Source organism: Budorcas taxicolor, chromosome 15 (assembly GCF_023091745.1).
Source record: "Budorcas taxicolor isolate Tak-1 chromosome 15, Takin1.1, whole genome shotgun sequence".
NCBI lineage: Eukaryota > Metazoa > Chordata > Mammalia > Artiodactyla > Bovidae > Budorcas > Budorcas taxicolor.
Genome location: NC_068924.1, coordinates 45091144 through 45108699, shown reverse-complemented (window position 1 = coordinate 45108699; position 17556 = coordinate 45091144). Strand labels below are relative to the sequence as shown.

Here is a 17556-nt window from a genome sequence, read left to right as displayed (position 1 = left end):
CCTCTTTCTTCTGTAAGCTGCCTCGGGATCCCTGAGGATTCTTGAACCAATATGCTTATGTTAGTTTGCCCCCAAAGAAACATACTGGAGACATGCCCAGTGAATGTTGATGGTGGCTTTTGTCAGGGTTCATACCTTATCCAAAGGCAGAAAATGTATTCTGAAGTGAACCCCTCCCTACAATGAGTTAATAAATGTGAAAAATTATTCTGTGTTCATCTGTTCATCCTTTATACCACAAGCCGTTAACTTAAGACAAATCCCTACAGAAGTAATTGGTAGGATTCTCCACAAATTGTCTTTTATTTATATGAATTTCCCAAACAAAAGCAAAACACTCCAAACATAAATTCTTGAGGTACATAGTTCAGTCATTCATCAAAGCAATGACACATTTAATATAATGGATTATGACATTCTCATTTTAGGCATTCTGAGTCTAATAGTTTACCTTTTTTATAAGCTATTTTCTTTTGGGTAATTGATAGATAAAAGTACTATTTTCATTTTTTATCTTTTTTTCTCAGGAGCTATTTTGGCCTAAGTAAAATGCTTATTTTTTCTCCTAGATCTCTAAGCTTTCCAAAAAAAGAAAAAAAGATATGTATACTATTTACTAAGTTAAACATACTTAGCTTCAAAGAAAATCATAGATTTAAGAAGTGAATTTAGATACACTACATCCCACTTCCCTTAAAAAAATTACCTTGAACAAGTAGGAATATGTTTCTAGATGAGATTATTGTAGAGATGTTGAATCTCCCCACATTAAACTTTTAAATTTTAATTAACATTTTACTAGGAAGATTTCTTTCACAAAGTGATGAAAGGTTTATTTTGTAGAAGTAACAAGTTAAAATAACTATGAACTTTTTATTAAAGAGGAATGATAATAGGAACCTTAATAACATAGTATGGTACTAACCTGAGAATTGAAATCTCTGGAACAGAACTGTAACTAGACCTAGATGTTTGTAAGAATTTAGTATATCATAAATTATCACTTCACATTGGTGTGGGAAAAAAACTAGTTAATATTACATTTATATCATGTAGGTACATTCATTAGATGAATTTATAATATAGGTTGATATTTATTAAAAGCAAAAATTAAAAGTTGAACATCAGTGAAAACTGGTCTAAAAAGTGAACTGTCAATACATGAAAAAGGGATAACCAATAAACAGGGGAAACACTGTTCTTACTAATAAAAACATAGCATTTGGTGCTCATAACATATGAAAGGAATAATAAAGCTTATTTTAACAGAACTGTCAAGAAATGGCAACTATAACCATTGGCATAATGGTTAACCAAATGGCAACTAATAACCACTGACTTACTGCCTTTCTGGAGAGCCAGTTTGACAACGTGTATGAAGAACCTTTTAAAAAGAATACATTGAAGGGAACAGGTCAGGAGTTAAGGATTCAGGAACCTCAAGAATGCATGACTTTTCCCTAGAGGGCAGGCAGCACAGGATCACAATCTACAACAGAAAAGCACAGAAGAGTTGCAGAAAGGACCAGGCATCCAGCCTATAAAGTAAGGGAGTAAGCAGAGCTCAACCTGAGATAGCAAAAAACAAGCATGATTCAAGAACCACCTGACTCAGCAGCAGGAACAGCAGCGACAATCAGTGAGGGACTAGGTCAGAGATGAGCTAGGGGTGAGCACATCACACGGGTTCTCTGATAACCACTTAAATATAACAGTAATCACTTAAATATTTGTCCATTTCTTCATATTTAGGGAGCTGTGATCAAGTTTTCATTGGCACAGATTCCTCTGGATCAGAACATGGATAACTCCTACACTCCCATAACTTATTGCAGTAATTATGATGATCATTTGTCTCTAACACATGTACACCATCTGGTCATCTGCCTCTCTTGAATTATATGATTACCATTAAGATCAAGAAACTGCTGCATTTCCTTTGCAGCGGTTTTCACCATCATCTCTAGCCTAGACAGACACTGCAAAACTCTTCAAGAATGTCTTTGCACCGTTTTCAAAATATCTCTTATCTTTGTAGAAGAGAGTAATAATCCATTCCAACATTCCATCACCCTGAACCTCTTAACACTGTCCCTATGGTATTTGAGAAGTTACTAGAAGTAGGCCCAGTTTGATTCCAGGTTTTAATTAGCCAGTTTAACAGAATAGGTTTTCTTTTGTTTAAAGCAACACATTAAACTCCAGGCCCCAGATGTTTGCACCCATGACAGTGAATTCAACCCAAATGTAATTTCCATTTGGTCTGTCTTAGAATCTACTCCCACAATTTCTCTCATGGCTCTTGCTGATACAGAGATCTTGCAGTTTTTACAGTGCTAACAACAGGTAATCTCTAGGACATTTTTTCTATCAGGGCTAAGTTGAGATCTAAGTCTCATTATGGGCCTGGAGCCAGTGACAGTGGTGGGGGTGAGCAGTGGAGAGGTGTGGTATCAGCTTGTGAGGCAAATGCTCCAGGTGTAGTCAGGAGTAAGCTTGAATCGTCTGGAGGTGTGACATGCTCAAATAAGTAGATAAGGGATACTGTTTCATTGAAGAGAGGTTCTGAGGAATGGGATGGCTGTGTTAGCCTCATCGGTGTCTGCCCAAGTGCCTGTCCATTGTTCTTCACCAGTTTTCTTAACCGTATTTCATACCAAGTTCTGAATTTAATTGGTACAGCAATTCTTCAACTACTTCAATCAAGAGTGAGGTTCAACCCTTAGTCATATTTGCCTTGCAATTGTTGAAAATCGGAACTACTACAAAATTTCCATAGGGTCCCTCTGGTGATCCTCCTCTGGTTCTGAATCGTATGCTCACAGCTCTTGGTTGCTCTTGTTCTCTGTGTTTATTCTCTAAGGTGACAGAAAATCCAGATGGCTCCACATCTTTAAAATCATTATTTTCACCATAGCAACTGAATGCCATGGCCACTTGATCTCTCAACACCTTGCCCTCACCTGCACTTTTATTCACTTCTACCACTAGTGATAACTGGAGAAATCTCTATGCCTTAAAATTATTTTCCCCTCAGCAAGGAGGTTATCTCTGTGCTGCTCCTAGCAGCCCAATGAACCTCATTTAAAGGATCTGTTTTGTATGTCCACATTGGTCCCAGTAAATATTTCAGTCTGGGTCCTAGCCGGAAACGTACTCTAATTTTAGAGTAATTTGATGACAGTTTGACAATATAGGATTATTTAGGAGTTTAGGGAAACCCCAAGAAACGGGAATATTCCAGGGGTAGTAACAAGGGGATATCATATCGCTAGGCCTGCCTGAAGAGACAGAGCAAGGAGAAGCTAGAAGGAGGTCATGTAAAGAAGGCACTTTGGTAAGAACTGTGACTTCAGATCTAGAAAAGTAGCCTGTCAAAATCAACCCTCCAGTCTGTCGGGGCTCCCCATTGGCCAAGCCTAGTCACAGCCAGAGCCCTAGGGGAGCCATGTAGGTCAGTCTTCTCATGTCAGAGAAGGATAAAGAGTGGATTTAGAAAAGCAAATGGAAGACACCCTGGCAATGGACAGGATCCAAAATGATCCGATGAGAGACTTTTAGTGGACCTCAGTCTTTCTTGATTTATCTGTGATATATACAGGGTGTCCAGATCTCCTTGGAGTGGCTTCTGTACCCAGTTAGATTATCTGTAGCATAAATAGAAGTGTTTTTGTTTGTTTTTGAGATTCAGTTAACATATAACAGCTTCAAGTGTACAACAGGATGGTTCATTATTTGTATATATTGTGATGACCACAAGCAGACTAGTTAACATTTGTCACTGCACATAATTTTTTTTCTTAAAATGAGAATTTTTAAAATTTAGCAACTTTGAAATACACAATACAGTATTCTTAACCATAGTCTGTCCATACTGTACATTTTATCCCCAAGACTTATTTATAACTGGAAGTTTGTGCCTTTTCACCACATTCATTCATTTCATCCATTCCCCGCTCCCTGACTCCTGATAACCACCAATCTGTTCTCTGTATCTGTGAGTTTGTGGAGTTTTGTTGTTTAGAGGTGGTTAATTTTATTTTTTTTTTAAGATTCCATATATGAGTGAGATCATACAGTATTTGTCTTTCTGTGTCTAACTTATTTGCCTTATCATAATGCTATCAAGACTTCCCAGGTGGTGCTGGTGGTAAAGAAACCCTCTGCCAGTGCAGGTGATATAACAGACATGGGTTCAGTCTCTGGGTTGGGAAGATCCCCTGGAGAAGGAAATGGCAACCTGCTCCAATATTCTTGCCTGGAAAATTCCATGGATAGGGAAGCCTGGTGGGCTATAGTCAGTGGGGTTGCAGAGTCGGACATGACTGAGCGCTCATACCCACAATGCCATCAAGATCCATCTGTGTGGTTGCAGATGGAAAGATTTCCCTTATGGCCAAATAATATTCCATTGTGTATAAATATACATACCAGATTGGACACTTAGGTTGCTTCCATGTCTTCGGTATTGTAAGTAAAGCTGCCGTGAATATGGGAGTGCAGGTATCTTTCTGATTTAGTGTTTTATTTTTTGGCTAAATACCCAGAAGTGGAATTGCTGAATCATACAGTAGTTCTGTTTGTAATTTTTTGAGGAACCTCCATACTGTTGTCCAGCAGTAATGGCTGTACCTATTTACATTCCCTCCAGCAGCGCACAAGGGCTCCCTTTTGTCCACATCCTTGCTAATACTCGTTATTTCTTGTCTTTTAGATAGCCATTCTAATAGATGTGAGGTGGTATCTCATTATGGTTTTGAGGACATCTCCTTGATTAGTGATGTCAAGCACCTTTTCATGTACCTTTTAGCCATTCATTTGTCATCTTTGGAAAAACATCCTTTCCAATCCTCTGCCTGTTTTTTCATTAGATTGTTTTTTGCTACTGAGTTGTGTTTATGTATTTTTGATATTAACCCCTTATCAGATATACTTTTTTATTTTTATTTTTTTACAATTATTGTCTCCCATTTGGTAGGTTGCCTTTTCATTTTGTTGATGGTTTCCTTGGCTGGGCAGAAGCTTTTTACTTTGATGTAGTCTTACTTGTTTATTTCTGCTTTTGCTGCCTTTGCTTCTAGTGTCAAATCCAAAAAATCATCTTTAAATAAGTCAGATAAAACTGTGAGATGCTTAAAGTATACATCCTGGTGATTTGCTACCTATACATTGTGAAAGGATTCCTCCGATCTATAGTTAACACATCATCTCCAGGCCAGCCAAACTGCTTGAAGGTGTTGTCCATACTGGCTCTGTACTGATGATTCCACTAACATATACTAGTACTTTTTTCAAGTTTATATGTTTCTTTGAATTGAAAAAAAAAAGTATTTCTATTGTTCACACTAAATTATGACTGGATTATGAACAGTGGTCCTGATATCTTCATGAGTGAGTGTGAAAGTTGCTCAGTCGTGTCTGACTCTTTGCGACCCCATGGACTATACAGTCGATGGAATTCTCCAGGCTAGAATACTGGAGTGGGTAGCCTTTCCCTTCTCCAGGGGATCTTCCCAACCCAGGGATTGAATCCTCCCACATTTCAGGCAGCTTTGATTGATTCTTTACCAGCTGAGGCACAAGGGAAGCCCGATTATCTTCATAGATGTGATCTTTAAAGTTAGTAATTTACCAATACTAGTTGTGCTCTCGGAGAAGGCAATGGCACCCCACTCCAGTACTCTTGCCTGGAAAATCCCATGGATGGAGGAGCCTGGTGGGCTGCAGTCCATGGGGTCGCTAAGAGTCAGAAACGACTGAGCGACTTCACTTTCACCTTTCACTTTCATGCATTGGAGAAGGAAATGGCAACCCACTCCAGTATTCTTGCCTGGAGAATCTCAGGGACGGGGGAGCCTGGCGGGCTGCTGTCTATGGGGTCACACAGAGTCGGACACGACTGAAGCGATGCAGCAGCAGCAGCAGCAGTTGTGCTCTATCAATTTTCTCTTAGAACTCTTTGATATCCAAGTTGATTTCTCTTGCTCTTATTACTTCATTTTGATGCTGTAATGGCTGAAAGCATTGGTTATTTCTTACAAGAAAGATTTACTTTTGTTTGTCAGAGATAACTAGGTTACTGTTCTAGCAAGTGAAGAAAATCATAAGAGATACCACTTACTAAATATATCTGACAATGAGTTTAGTGACTAAAAAAAGTTTCTGAGGAAAATATGTAGGATTTGTATTTTGATACTCACTTTTCAATGAAAATTTTAATATATCTCCTAATATAGTCTTAAGAGATGGAAAGGCAAACTTCTAGGTTTTAATTCTCAATTTGCCACTTCGTTGTTGTTGACTGAGCCACTTCAGTTGCTCAGTCATGTCTGACTCTTTGTGACCCATGGACTGCAGCACACCAGGCTTCCCTGTCCTTCACTATATCCCAGAGTTTGTGCAAACTCACGTCCTTTGAGTCAGCGATGCCATCCAACCATCTTGTCCTCTGTTGTCTTCTTTTCCTCCTGCCTTCAGTCTTTCCCAGCATCAAAGTCTTTTCCAATGAGGTGGCTCTTTGCATCAAGTGGCCACAGTATTAGAACTTCTTGTCCTATAACCAGTTATGTAACTTGGGATTCTAATTTTTATTTGAGAAGGGATAGTGGGTCCACATTTTGATTGTTCTACAGCTCAAATGGAATAATATGTAAGTACAGGAATTGCAAATGAAATTCAGATATATGACTTTTAGCAGTGTTTGACTCATTGTAAATGCTAAAAAGTCACAGCCATTATAGATGTTAATCATTGACCAAAGAAGCAATAGCCTGGCTCAGAAATTGTTTAACAGTCAACCCTCTAAAATATCAAATACAATAAACAAATTCTAGCTCCAGGGATGAAGGATTCCTCAACGTATGTGTTCAGATTTTCTAAGAGTGAAATTTATTTTTCTCTGGGAGAACCTTTAGCCCTAGAATTCATCACTGATACAGCAGTTCATTTTGACAGGGATAGATCCCACTCTGCCCCCACTATTTACTTTAGTATATTTTCAGCTGTGAAATGGTTTACTTTTTTTTTTTTTCAGAAGGAGAGAGGCTTACCTTTACTTTTCCTATCTATCACTGAACTAGAAAAGGAAAGTAATAACTCCTGGAGACCTGTTCAGAGATGAATATCAACTATGGAAAAATCCATTCAAAAATCCTATGCCTGTGGCAGTACTCTCAATAAAGTGTGTCTATGTTTACACATTCAGACTTTATTTTGGGGGGCTCCAAAATCACTGCAGATGGTGATTGCAGCCATGAAATTAAAAGACACTTACTCCTTGGAAGGAAAGTTATGACCAACCTAGATAGAATATTAAAAAGCAGAGATATTACTTTGCCAACAAAGGTCCATCTAGGCAAGGCTGTGGTTTTTCAAGTGGTCATATATGGATGTGAGAGTTGGGCTGTGAAGAAAGCTGAGCACCGAAGAACTGATGCTTTTGAACTGTGGTGTTGGAGAAGACTCTTGAGAGTCCCTTGGACTGCAAGGAGATCCAACCAGTCCATCCTAAAGGATGGACTTCCCTGGTGGCTCAGATGGTAAAGCGTCTGTCTACGATGCGGGAGACCCAGGTTCGATCCCTGGGTTGGGAAGATCCCTTGGAGAAGGAAATGGCAATCCACTCCAGTACTATTGCCTGGAAAATCCCATGGACAGAGGAGCCTGGTAGGCTACAGTCCATGGGGACTCGCAAAGAGTCGGACACGACTGAGCGATTTCACGTTCATCCTAAAGGAGATCAGTCCTGGGTGTTCATTGGAAGGACTGATGCTGAGGCTGAAACTCCAATACTTTGGCCACCTCATGCAAAGAGTTGACTCATTGGAAAAAACCCTGATGCTGGGAGGGATTGGGAGCAAGAAGAAAAGGGGACGACAGGGGATGAGATGGCTGGATGGCATCACGGACTGGATGCACGTGAGTCTGGGTGGACTCTAGGAGTTGGTGATGGACAGGGAGGCCTGGCATGCTGCGATTCATGGGGTCACAAAGAGTTGGACACAACTGAGCAACTGAACTGAATGTTTACACATGTGAATGCAGGCCTACCAAGGATAGCAGATACTGACTAGATCAAAGAAATTATTTTGAAAACAAGAAAAACCAGCAGAAACTAACACATGGGAGCATACTCATCTGTTGTCTGACAATCGGAAAGTGGGTGTTGATAAGGATCTGCCCAGGTGGGAGACAACAGGAAAGCAAAGGGGCCTTTTGCCCACTGGAAGATAAAACCAGATATCTGGTCTAATACTAAAATACAGGCATACCTTGGAGATACTCTGGGTTCGGTTTCAGACCATCTCAATAAAGCAAAAACTGGTAAAGGAAGTCATTTTTTATTTTTTGGTTTCTCAGTTCATACAGAAAGTCATGTTTATACTGTACTATAGTCCATTAAGTGTACAACAGCATTATTTCTAAAAAGAAAATGTATATAACCTTAATTTAAAAATACTTTATTGCTAAAAAATGCTAACCATCATCTTACAAGGCAGGGTTGCCACAAACCTTCAATTTGTAAACAATTAAGAAAACCCAAACCTCAACATCTGTGAAGAACAGTTAAGGGAGGTGTGCCTGTATGCACGTCATAGAGGAAACCGTAACTAAAAAGGACAAGAGATAAAAGGGTTGAGGGAAGAAAAGGAAGAGGCTACTAGATTAAACTTCCCAGAATAACAGAATTTTCCTTTGTGTCTTCATGGATACAAAATGGTAACATCTCAGTGGTTTTGATTTCTGAATGAAAATGTGTAATCCCTTGGAATTAAAAAAATCTAAATCAGTACTCTGCATCAGCTACTTATTTGATTCTTTGATCCTAAAATAATTCCTTCATGTTCACTATTTAGTAGATAATACAAAAGTGGAGAAAGAAAGCTGACCTGAGGATAACCTGCACAGTGATTTGCTTGACGCTGTTTTAAAGTTTTATTTCTTCTCAATTGCATTATGAATATAAAAAATGCTGTAGTTTAAAGAGTAGGGGAGTTTTAAAGTCAGGTTTCTCTTCCTGTGACTCAGTTTTCATATAAAAGGAACTGGAAATAACAGGCTTCCTTGGTGGCTTGGACAATAAAGAATCTGCCTGCAATGCCAGGAGACCTGGGTTTGATCTCTGGGTGGGGAAGATCCCCTGGAGAAAGGAATAGCTATCCACTCCAATATTCTTGCCTGGAGAATCCCATGGACAGAGCAGCTTGGCGGCCTGTGGGGTCACAGTCAGATGCGACTGTGCAACTACCATTTTAACTTTTTGTGGGGCACCTGTAAAGATTTTAATGGATTCTTTGCTCCTAAACCCCCCAAATTCTTTTCCTCTCAATAGACTTGAAATCATTCAAAGATGTGAAGTTAATTAAGATGATGTTGTCTCTTTAACAGTATCCACTCCTAAAACATTTATAGTATGTCAACACTGTGCTAGAAGTTGGAGACCCTCCAGGAACTCATGATACCTATATAGAAGGTACTATACAAATGATGTGAAAGCACAGGATTCCAGAGACTAGATTTGGCTAAGTTTAAGCCTCCACCTTGGGGACAAGATCTTTGAGATGACTCTGAAACTGCATTTCAGCATGAAGAAACAATAAACTCATTTTTTAGTGACTGTGTTTTCCAGTTTTACTCTGGTGGGCATACTAATGAAGTGAAAAATAAATTCAACTTTTATAAAAGGAAACTGCTTCCTATTATCAAAACTCATTGACACCTGCTGGTTGTCATGTCTACTGTATGGCCTCATGACCTCCATGCTTGCTCCTTCTTTGATAGTAGCTGGTTGTATCATGTAATTTCATTATTCCATTTCTTTACCAAATTATATTTCTGCTTCCTTTTAACCCAATAACTGAATATAGAAAATCATTATAAAAATTACCTAAAGTAATAGAAAACTTGATACATGAGCATATTTATGGCAGTTCAATTCATGATATAAAAATAAAAAATGTAAATCCCTGATAATATAAAGATAATAACATATTATGATACAGTCACACAATGGAATATGTAGCCATTATTTACATTTTAAATTTTATGTAAACAAGTTTATATGAAACTAAGACACCAATAAAAATATAAAAGATACAGAAAAATATGAAGAACATTAAAACCACAATTCAGCCTATCAAACTCATTAACATTTTTGTATATTTCCAATATTTTCTCCATGAAAATATAAATACATATTTATATATAAATAGAATCTTATCCTATATAGAGTTCTATATATATCTTGTACTTTTTCTCTTAATACCATAAGTATATTCTTATCCTTACAACATTCTTGGAAAATAAAAGTTTTAATGACTGCATAATATTACATCATGTAGATGCATCATAATTTGACCTTTCCCCTATTTTGGGGGGGAGGACAGCATAAAAATATTTTTGTAAGTATCTTGAGCATTTATCTGTGTGTGTGTTCTAATGTAGTTCAGAATGCTTGGCCCAGACTCACCACTTTCTGGAGAAACCTAATTGAACATCAGTGCTCCCAGGGCATGTTTTAAAACACCAGAGTTAACATCTGAACAAAGCTAGCTAAACCAAAGGCTTACCTACTAGCCTATGGTTTGGCCCAGACTAAAAGACTTGTCAGGAGGTAGAAATTATAAGTTGAACCAATCATCTCCCTGCCACTCAGAAATCTGGAGACCCAGAAAGAAGTTACAAGTTAGTGGTGGACAATAAAATTGAAAAATACATATACATATATTCAAGGGTGTGGTGCGATTATAAGCATGCACAGAGTGAACAGGAAGTCAGTCTGTAGAGGCGTGGATAACCAAAGAGAAACAAAAATAAGTTCTTGAAGGAGTAGCCTCGTCTAATGGCTTTCTAGAGCAAGTTCTCACATTTAAGCTTCTGTCCCTGTGGGTTTTGTTGTTTTGGTGAGATTCTGAAACATAATGTTATATAACACTTTTTGTATGAAATAAGTAGAGCTTTGCTCTTTGCAGATATGATTTCCGTAACAGTAGGTAACTCTATTTCCATAGAATATATGCCTAGATATGAAATCACTGTAGGAGAATGAGTAATAACAATTTTAAGGCTTATGATTCACCAAATAGCTTTTCCAAAGTCTATCAATTTAGTCTCAACAAAAGCAGTATATAAGTATCAGTCATTCTGTACTCACTGAAAATAGCTTTTATAATTTTTGTTAATTTAAAAAGTGGTATTTCATCGCTTTAAGGGGCTTCCCAGATGGCGCTAATTGTAAAGAATCCGCCTGCCCAATGCAGGAGACAAAAAGAGACATGGCTTTGATCTCTGGGTTGGGAAGATCTCCTGGAAAAGGAAATGGCAACCTGCTCCAGTAATCTTGCCTGGAAAATTCCATGGACAGAAGAGCCTGGTGGGCTACAGTCCATGGGGTTGCAAAACGTTGGAGATGACTGAGTGCACATATACACATTGCTTTAATCTGTTGGTGTCCTGTGCCATCTCTCATTACAAGGGCTTTCCTTGTGGCTCAGCTGGTAAAGAATCTGCTTGCAATGTAGGAGATCTGTATTCGATCCCTGGGTTGGGAAGATCCCCTGGAGAAGGGAAAGGCCACCCATTCCAGTATTCTGGCCTGGAGAATCCCACGGACTGTATAATCCATGGGGTCGCAAGAGTCAGACACGACGGAACGACTTTCACTTTCACTTAGTATTACAAACTCTATTTTGCACCCATAGTATTTTTCTGATTATTGTAATATTTAGAAAGTTATTGGTTTTTATATTTTTACCCACCTTAATGGTTTATAATTAGTTCATTTAAATTAACTTTTAAAACATATTGTAGACATGCCTTTATGTTTGCCTAATAAACATTTGCCTGTTCTCTTATATGAATAAGATTAATCAATAAATCAATACTGAGAAGTTGAAAATTGGTCAATTAACCAGTATCATTTTGCTATAGTCTTTGAATCACATATAAGTAAAAATTTTAATTCAATCAAGGGTTTTCAAAACTTCTTAAAGGGAGATTTAAGCTATTTTGATAAATCTGATTTGCTCTCACCTAGATATGTGTTCTCTAGTTTTTTAAATCTATTGTTTTTGTTTTCTGCCTTTTGCTTTAGGGACTGAATATTCTTTGTTTTTATCTTCCTGTTTTGAAATATATGTGCTTTCTTTAGTTCTTTTAATTGTAATTTCAAACTCGGTAAAAAAAAAATTTTAGGCCTTTATTTCTAGAATTGTTAAATTCAAGAAAATGTAATGAATCCATGCTATTTAAGACCATAAATGTAGAATACTTTCTTTTGCTATTCTTCCCTCATCTTGTTGGCAAATTTAGCAAATAAAAACACAGGGTGCTGTTAAGTTTGAATTTCATATAAGCAAATACTTTCTTAGTATAAGTTCCATGCAGTATTTGGGACATGCTTATAAAAAATAATCATTGTAGATCTGAAAAATCAGATATATGATGAAAATTCAGAAAAACCTGATTGAAGGCAGGAGGAGAAGGGGACAACAGAGGATGAGATGATTGGATGGCATCACCGACTGGATGGATGTAAGTTTGAGCAAGCTCCGGGAGTTGGTGTTGGACAGGGAAGCCTGGTGTGCTGCAGTCCATGGGGTCACAGAGTCAGATACGACTGAGCGACTGAACTGAATTGAACTGATCTGAAAAATCAGACCTAATTGGGTGTCCTGGATTCCTTTACCTGATAATCCTACTATCCCATCCAGTCTTTAATATATAATGTTCTTATACTCAGCATTTCTATATTAATACCTTCTTGTACAACTATTTTAACATTTTTCAAGTTTTGTAAACAAATTAACAATTCAGAATTAACTGCATGTTTAATTTTAGTGTTTGTTACCGTCCTTTTACATTATGACTTCCACATTCTTGAGATCTGTTTAAGAAAGGTATATATGTTTTCTGGGTTTTGTTTTTGTTGTTTTTGCTTATCTGTTACCTATAGATATAAAAACAATTTAGTTGATAAGAAAAAATATAGGTGATAACAGATTTTTGAGTCTCACAATTCTGAAGGTGTTATCACACTGTCTCTTGACATTTACTATTGGAGAGTTCTGTATCTATTCTCCCGCTTAGGTTTTGTAGATAACCAGAATTTTTCCACACCTCCTAGGGTCTAAACGAATGCATAAATATAGAAAACTGGGCAGGGGAATGGGTGGGAGTGTGTTATGGTAACTTCAGAGTGTAGCACCCTTGCAAGAAAAGGATGGTTCTTGAGTTTTCTGGTTGACAGAAATAAATTATCTACGATATCCTGTCTTGGATAAAGGGAAATACAGTGTTTTCTGATCTTTTCTCATAAGCAATTGAAATTTACTGACCCTTTAGTTAATTCTTCCATATCTGAGTTGTCTGCCAGTTTGAGTTACAGGTTTTGCATATTCTCTTTTTTTCTGTAGCTTCTAAGGGACTTTACAGTTGAGTCAAGATTCTTTCTGTTCATTGAGAGCTAGCCAATTTCAATTCAAACCCAAATACAAGCAAATGTTTTGAAGTCAGTGAAAACACAAAGTTGAACGTACAGTATGATTTCATGCACATGAATATGCACAGAAAAAAGACTTAGAATGAAACAGGATGAGACGTTTTCTTCTTGATTCATTTACATATTTTATAATAACTATGCATATGGGGTTTTCCTGGTGGCTAAGATGGTAAAGAATTCACCTGCAATGCAGGAGACCTGGGTTCAATCCTTGGGTCAGGAAGATCCCCTGGAGAAGGGAATGGCTACCCACTCTAGTATTCTTGACAGGAGAATTCGATGCACAGTGGAGCCTGGCAGGCTACAGTCCATGGGGTTGCAAACAGTCGGACTCAATTGAGCAACTAACACACACTACTATACCTAATATATATGATAGAAAAAGAAAATACTTTAAAATACTGTCCTACGCATCTCTTCTTAAAGCAATTGATTCTTAGTAGGAATTAGAGGAAATTTTAAATGGTGCTTGGGATTATTTGGGTTATTTATAGCACTTTTCCAGCAGCATTTACTAGGCTTAAAGTGAAGCTTTGATTAAAGCCGTTACAACAAAATGAACAGAATTACAAGGTTTCTCTTCTGCAGTTATTGTAAAGATGTGAATTCTGATTGAATCCCTTGTAATACTCATGGCATTTATAAGTTTTCTCTCCTGTGTGGACTCTCTGATGAATTCGAAGAGCTGAGCTGTGGCTAAAACCCTTACCACACTTAGCACATTGATAAGGCTTCTCTCCTGTGTGGATCCTCTGGTGAATATGAAGATTTGAGCTGTGACTAAAGCCCTTTCCACAGTCATCACATTTATAGGGTTTTTCTCCTGTATGGACTCTCTGATGAATGAGAAGATGTGAACGCTGACTGAAACCTTTACCACACTGTTCACATTTATAGGGTTTCTCTCCAGTATGCACTCTTTGATGAGTGTGAAGTTTTGAACTCTTGCTGAAGCCCTTCCCACATTCATGACAAATATAGGGTTTCTCCCCCGTATGGACCCTCTGATGAATGCGAAGATCTGAGCTGTGACTAAAGTCCTTCCCACAGGTGTCACATTTGTATGGCTTCTCTCCTGTATGCACTCTCTGATGGATTTGAAGATTTGAGCGCTGGGTAAAGCCCTTACCACAGTCACCACATTTATAGGACTTTTCTCCTGTGTGGACTAACTGATGAATTCGAAGATTTGAGCTCTGACTGAAGCCTTTACCACACTCATCACACTTATATGGTTTCTCTCCGGTGTGGACTCTCTGATGAACATGAAGTACTGAACTCCGACTAAAACTCTTACCACACTGATCACACTTAAAAGGCTTCTCTCCTATGTGAAGTCTCTGGTGAATGTGAAGCAACGAATTTCTACCAAGGTCCTTATCACACTGCAATTTATAGAGTTTCTCTTCCAGGTGGAATCTTTGATGATGGGGAAGCCTGGGGATCTGACTGAAGCTATTACTACACAGGTTACATATATAAGGTACCTCCCCTGGGTGGGCTCTCTGATGAAAGTGAACACCAAAGCTCTGACTAAAGTTACTGGCAACTTCATCACATCTGTACAGCTGCTTACCTGTGTGGATTCTTGGATGTCTGTATAGGTCTGATCTCTGAGGGAAGCATGTGGGGCTGATGGAGCATGCATACAACTTTTCTCCAAGTTGATTTCTCTTGTGGAGAACACACTGTGAGTTCCAGTAATAAATTTCTTTACATTTTTTACATGCACAGTATTTCTCTTCCATAGAGCCTTTCAGCAGGTAATTTTGGCATATCTCCCCAATGTACTCTGGAAAGGCTTCTTGTCCTGGGATAGAATGCTGACGTTTAAGCTTCTGTTCTTTTTCCAGAGAGAGATTTCTCCTGGATATGCCAACATGGTATCTGAGTCCTTGAAAACCACATGAATCACTCACATAGACTTTTCTACCGTCGTCTTCAGAGTGTTTCCTTTCTAAGGACCAACAAGGTATACACTTGGTATATTTTAAGTTCCTGGGACTTTTGCCTTCAAAAGTCAGTTCATAGTTCCCATACCCTGCTACTTGTGTGGGGAGTGTTGACCATTCTTGATAGTGAGAAAGGTGTTGCTGCTTTAGGTCTTTGGAATCTATACCTTGAACCATTTCCACATAGTTTTTATTCTCATATGTCGGAGTGCTGGCAGTCTTCCAGCCTTGCCAGCAGGAAAGATTTTCATGGTCTAAATAGCTGAATCTTTCTTCCTGGGGTTTGCAGCTGTCTTTCCAATTTCCTAAAATATAAGCAGATAATCCAGTGGTGAGATGAGAGCTATGTTTAAAAATTTCCAAGTATCTCAAGTCAACAAGCTCCAGAATTATAGGAATGATATGTATGGGCACAAGTGAGAAAGGAGGGTTATGATTTAGGCTGCTCCATATTGGGTATGAAATTCATTTGTTTAATCATTCATAGATGTATTCATTTCACTCATTCATTCAATAAACATACCTTGAGCATCTACTACTTACTAAATATTATTAGAAATAAAAAAGAAAGTGATTGGCTACATGGAAATCATCTTAAAGACAGATTTAATTAGATTACTCTATTTGGGAAATTATTATAAGAAATAAAATACCTGTTTCTCTTTTTTGTTCTAAAATAGTGTAGTAGATTGTGTAAAAAACAATTCTCTGCTTATTTACATTTTTGGGTGTTCCTCTTATACACTGACTCTCTAATTTGCTTTGGCCACTGGGACAAAAGTGAGACAAACAGAAATCTGAAAAGTACTTGTATTTGGGGGTTGGTCTCTTTTGCTGGTTTTGATAGTCCTGTGATCACAAAATAAGCCTGGGCTGGCCTCCTTGAAGAGAGACATATGGTCAACACATGGCCATTATAACATTGATACTGACCAACTGCCAGACATGAGACATCTGAATAAGGCTATTCAGCTTTATTTTACACCATCTAGCCCCAAACAAGTCACTCCTGATAGAAGATCCATGTAACCAATTGGAATCATGAAACATAACAAAGTTTTAAGTTACTAAGTTTAGGGTAGTTTGTTATATAACAAAAACTAACTCATACAAATAGAACATAAGCAAGAACAAACTTAGGACTGCACAAAATTATAGATGGAAATCTGTGCTTTATGTGTAATCCAGAAAATATTCACAAATAATAATAATCACAGACACCTATTAATTATATAACCAAATTTTGGAAGATACCTTGTTTTCTCTATCTGTTATTTTTCATGTGATTTAAGACCCATTTTTGAGAATCTCTTTTACCTCAATACAGCAATCAGATAAAGAACCAAAATACTCAACAAAACAGGTCCCGGAAAAAACTAACCTTATTCCCTAAGAGTTGGGATAACTTTACCTACTAACATGACATTTGTGTAATTCTCCCACATGACCTCTCTGTAGAGCTTTTTCTGAGAAGAATCCAACAATTTCCACTCCTCCCAAGTAAAACTAACAGTCACATCTTCAAATGTTACTGCCATCTGGTCGAAGATTAGCTTTCCAGGAGGAAGCAATCTAAATAAGAAGATGGACAACGAAAAAAACATTCAGCATGTAACATAAGTGGTAAACCAAAAAGAAATAACTAATAATGAAGAAAGACAAGAAAAGTAAGAAGAGACATAACATAGGTCAAGTGGTTAAATAATGTATATAATCAATGAATACCATCACCATCATAAGAAACATTTATATACCATTTGTCTGCTAACCACTGGGCCAGGTAAGTACTTCACATGTGTCTCAAGTAATCCTTATAGTGATCCTTTGTTGCAGATACTATTATTATCCCCATTTACACATTAGTAAATAATGGTTGAAAAAGATTAATTCCCAAGATCATGAACCTGGAGGTATTGCAGCTAGGATCCAGGTCTACACACTTTGAAAAAGAACTGTTTGCCAACTATAACAATATCACTTCATGTTGCTTGTATTATTGCTTCATGATTGGTCATTTTAGACATTATCTATTTACTTCCTACCTCTACTTTTCATCCTCAGTGGTGACCCACTCTAGTATTCTTGCCTGGAAAATCCCATGGGTGG

The 17556-nt window shown here is 37.7% G+C and overlaps 1 protein-coding gene and 1 non-coding gene across 2 annotated transcripts; one reads left to right on the top strand and one right to left on the bottom strand.

The window, feature by feature from the left end:
* Nucleotides 1-7520: 7520 nt before the first annotated feature.
* On the top strand, nt 7521-7592 carry TRNAR-ACG (transfer RNA arginine (anticodon ACG)). The gene has a single exon. It is a non-coding gene; the product is annotated as a tRNA-Arg (tRNA).
* Nucleotides 7593-14064: 6472 nt separating this feature from the next.
* ZNF214 (zinc finger protein 214) lies at nt 14065-16988 on the bottom strand. The gene is made up of 2 exons (XM_052652097.1): nt 16862-16988; nt 14065-15755 (listed from the first exon to the last, which is right to left on the bottom strand). The coding sequence occupies exons 1-2, from the start codon at nt 16986-16988 to the stop codon at nt 14065-14067; spliced, it is 1818 nt and encodes a 605-aa protein (XP_052508057.1).
* Nucleotides 16989-17556: the final 568 nt, after the last annotated feature.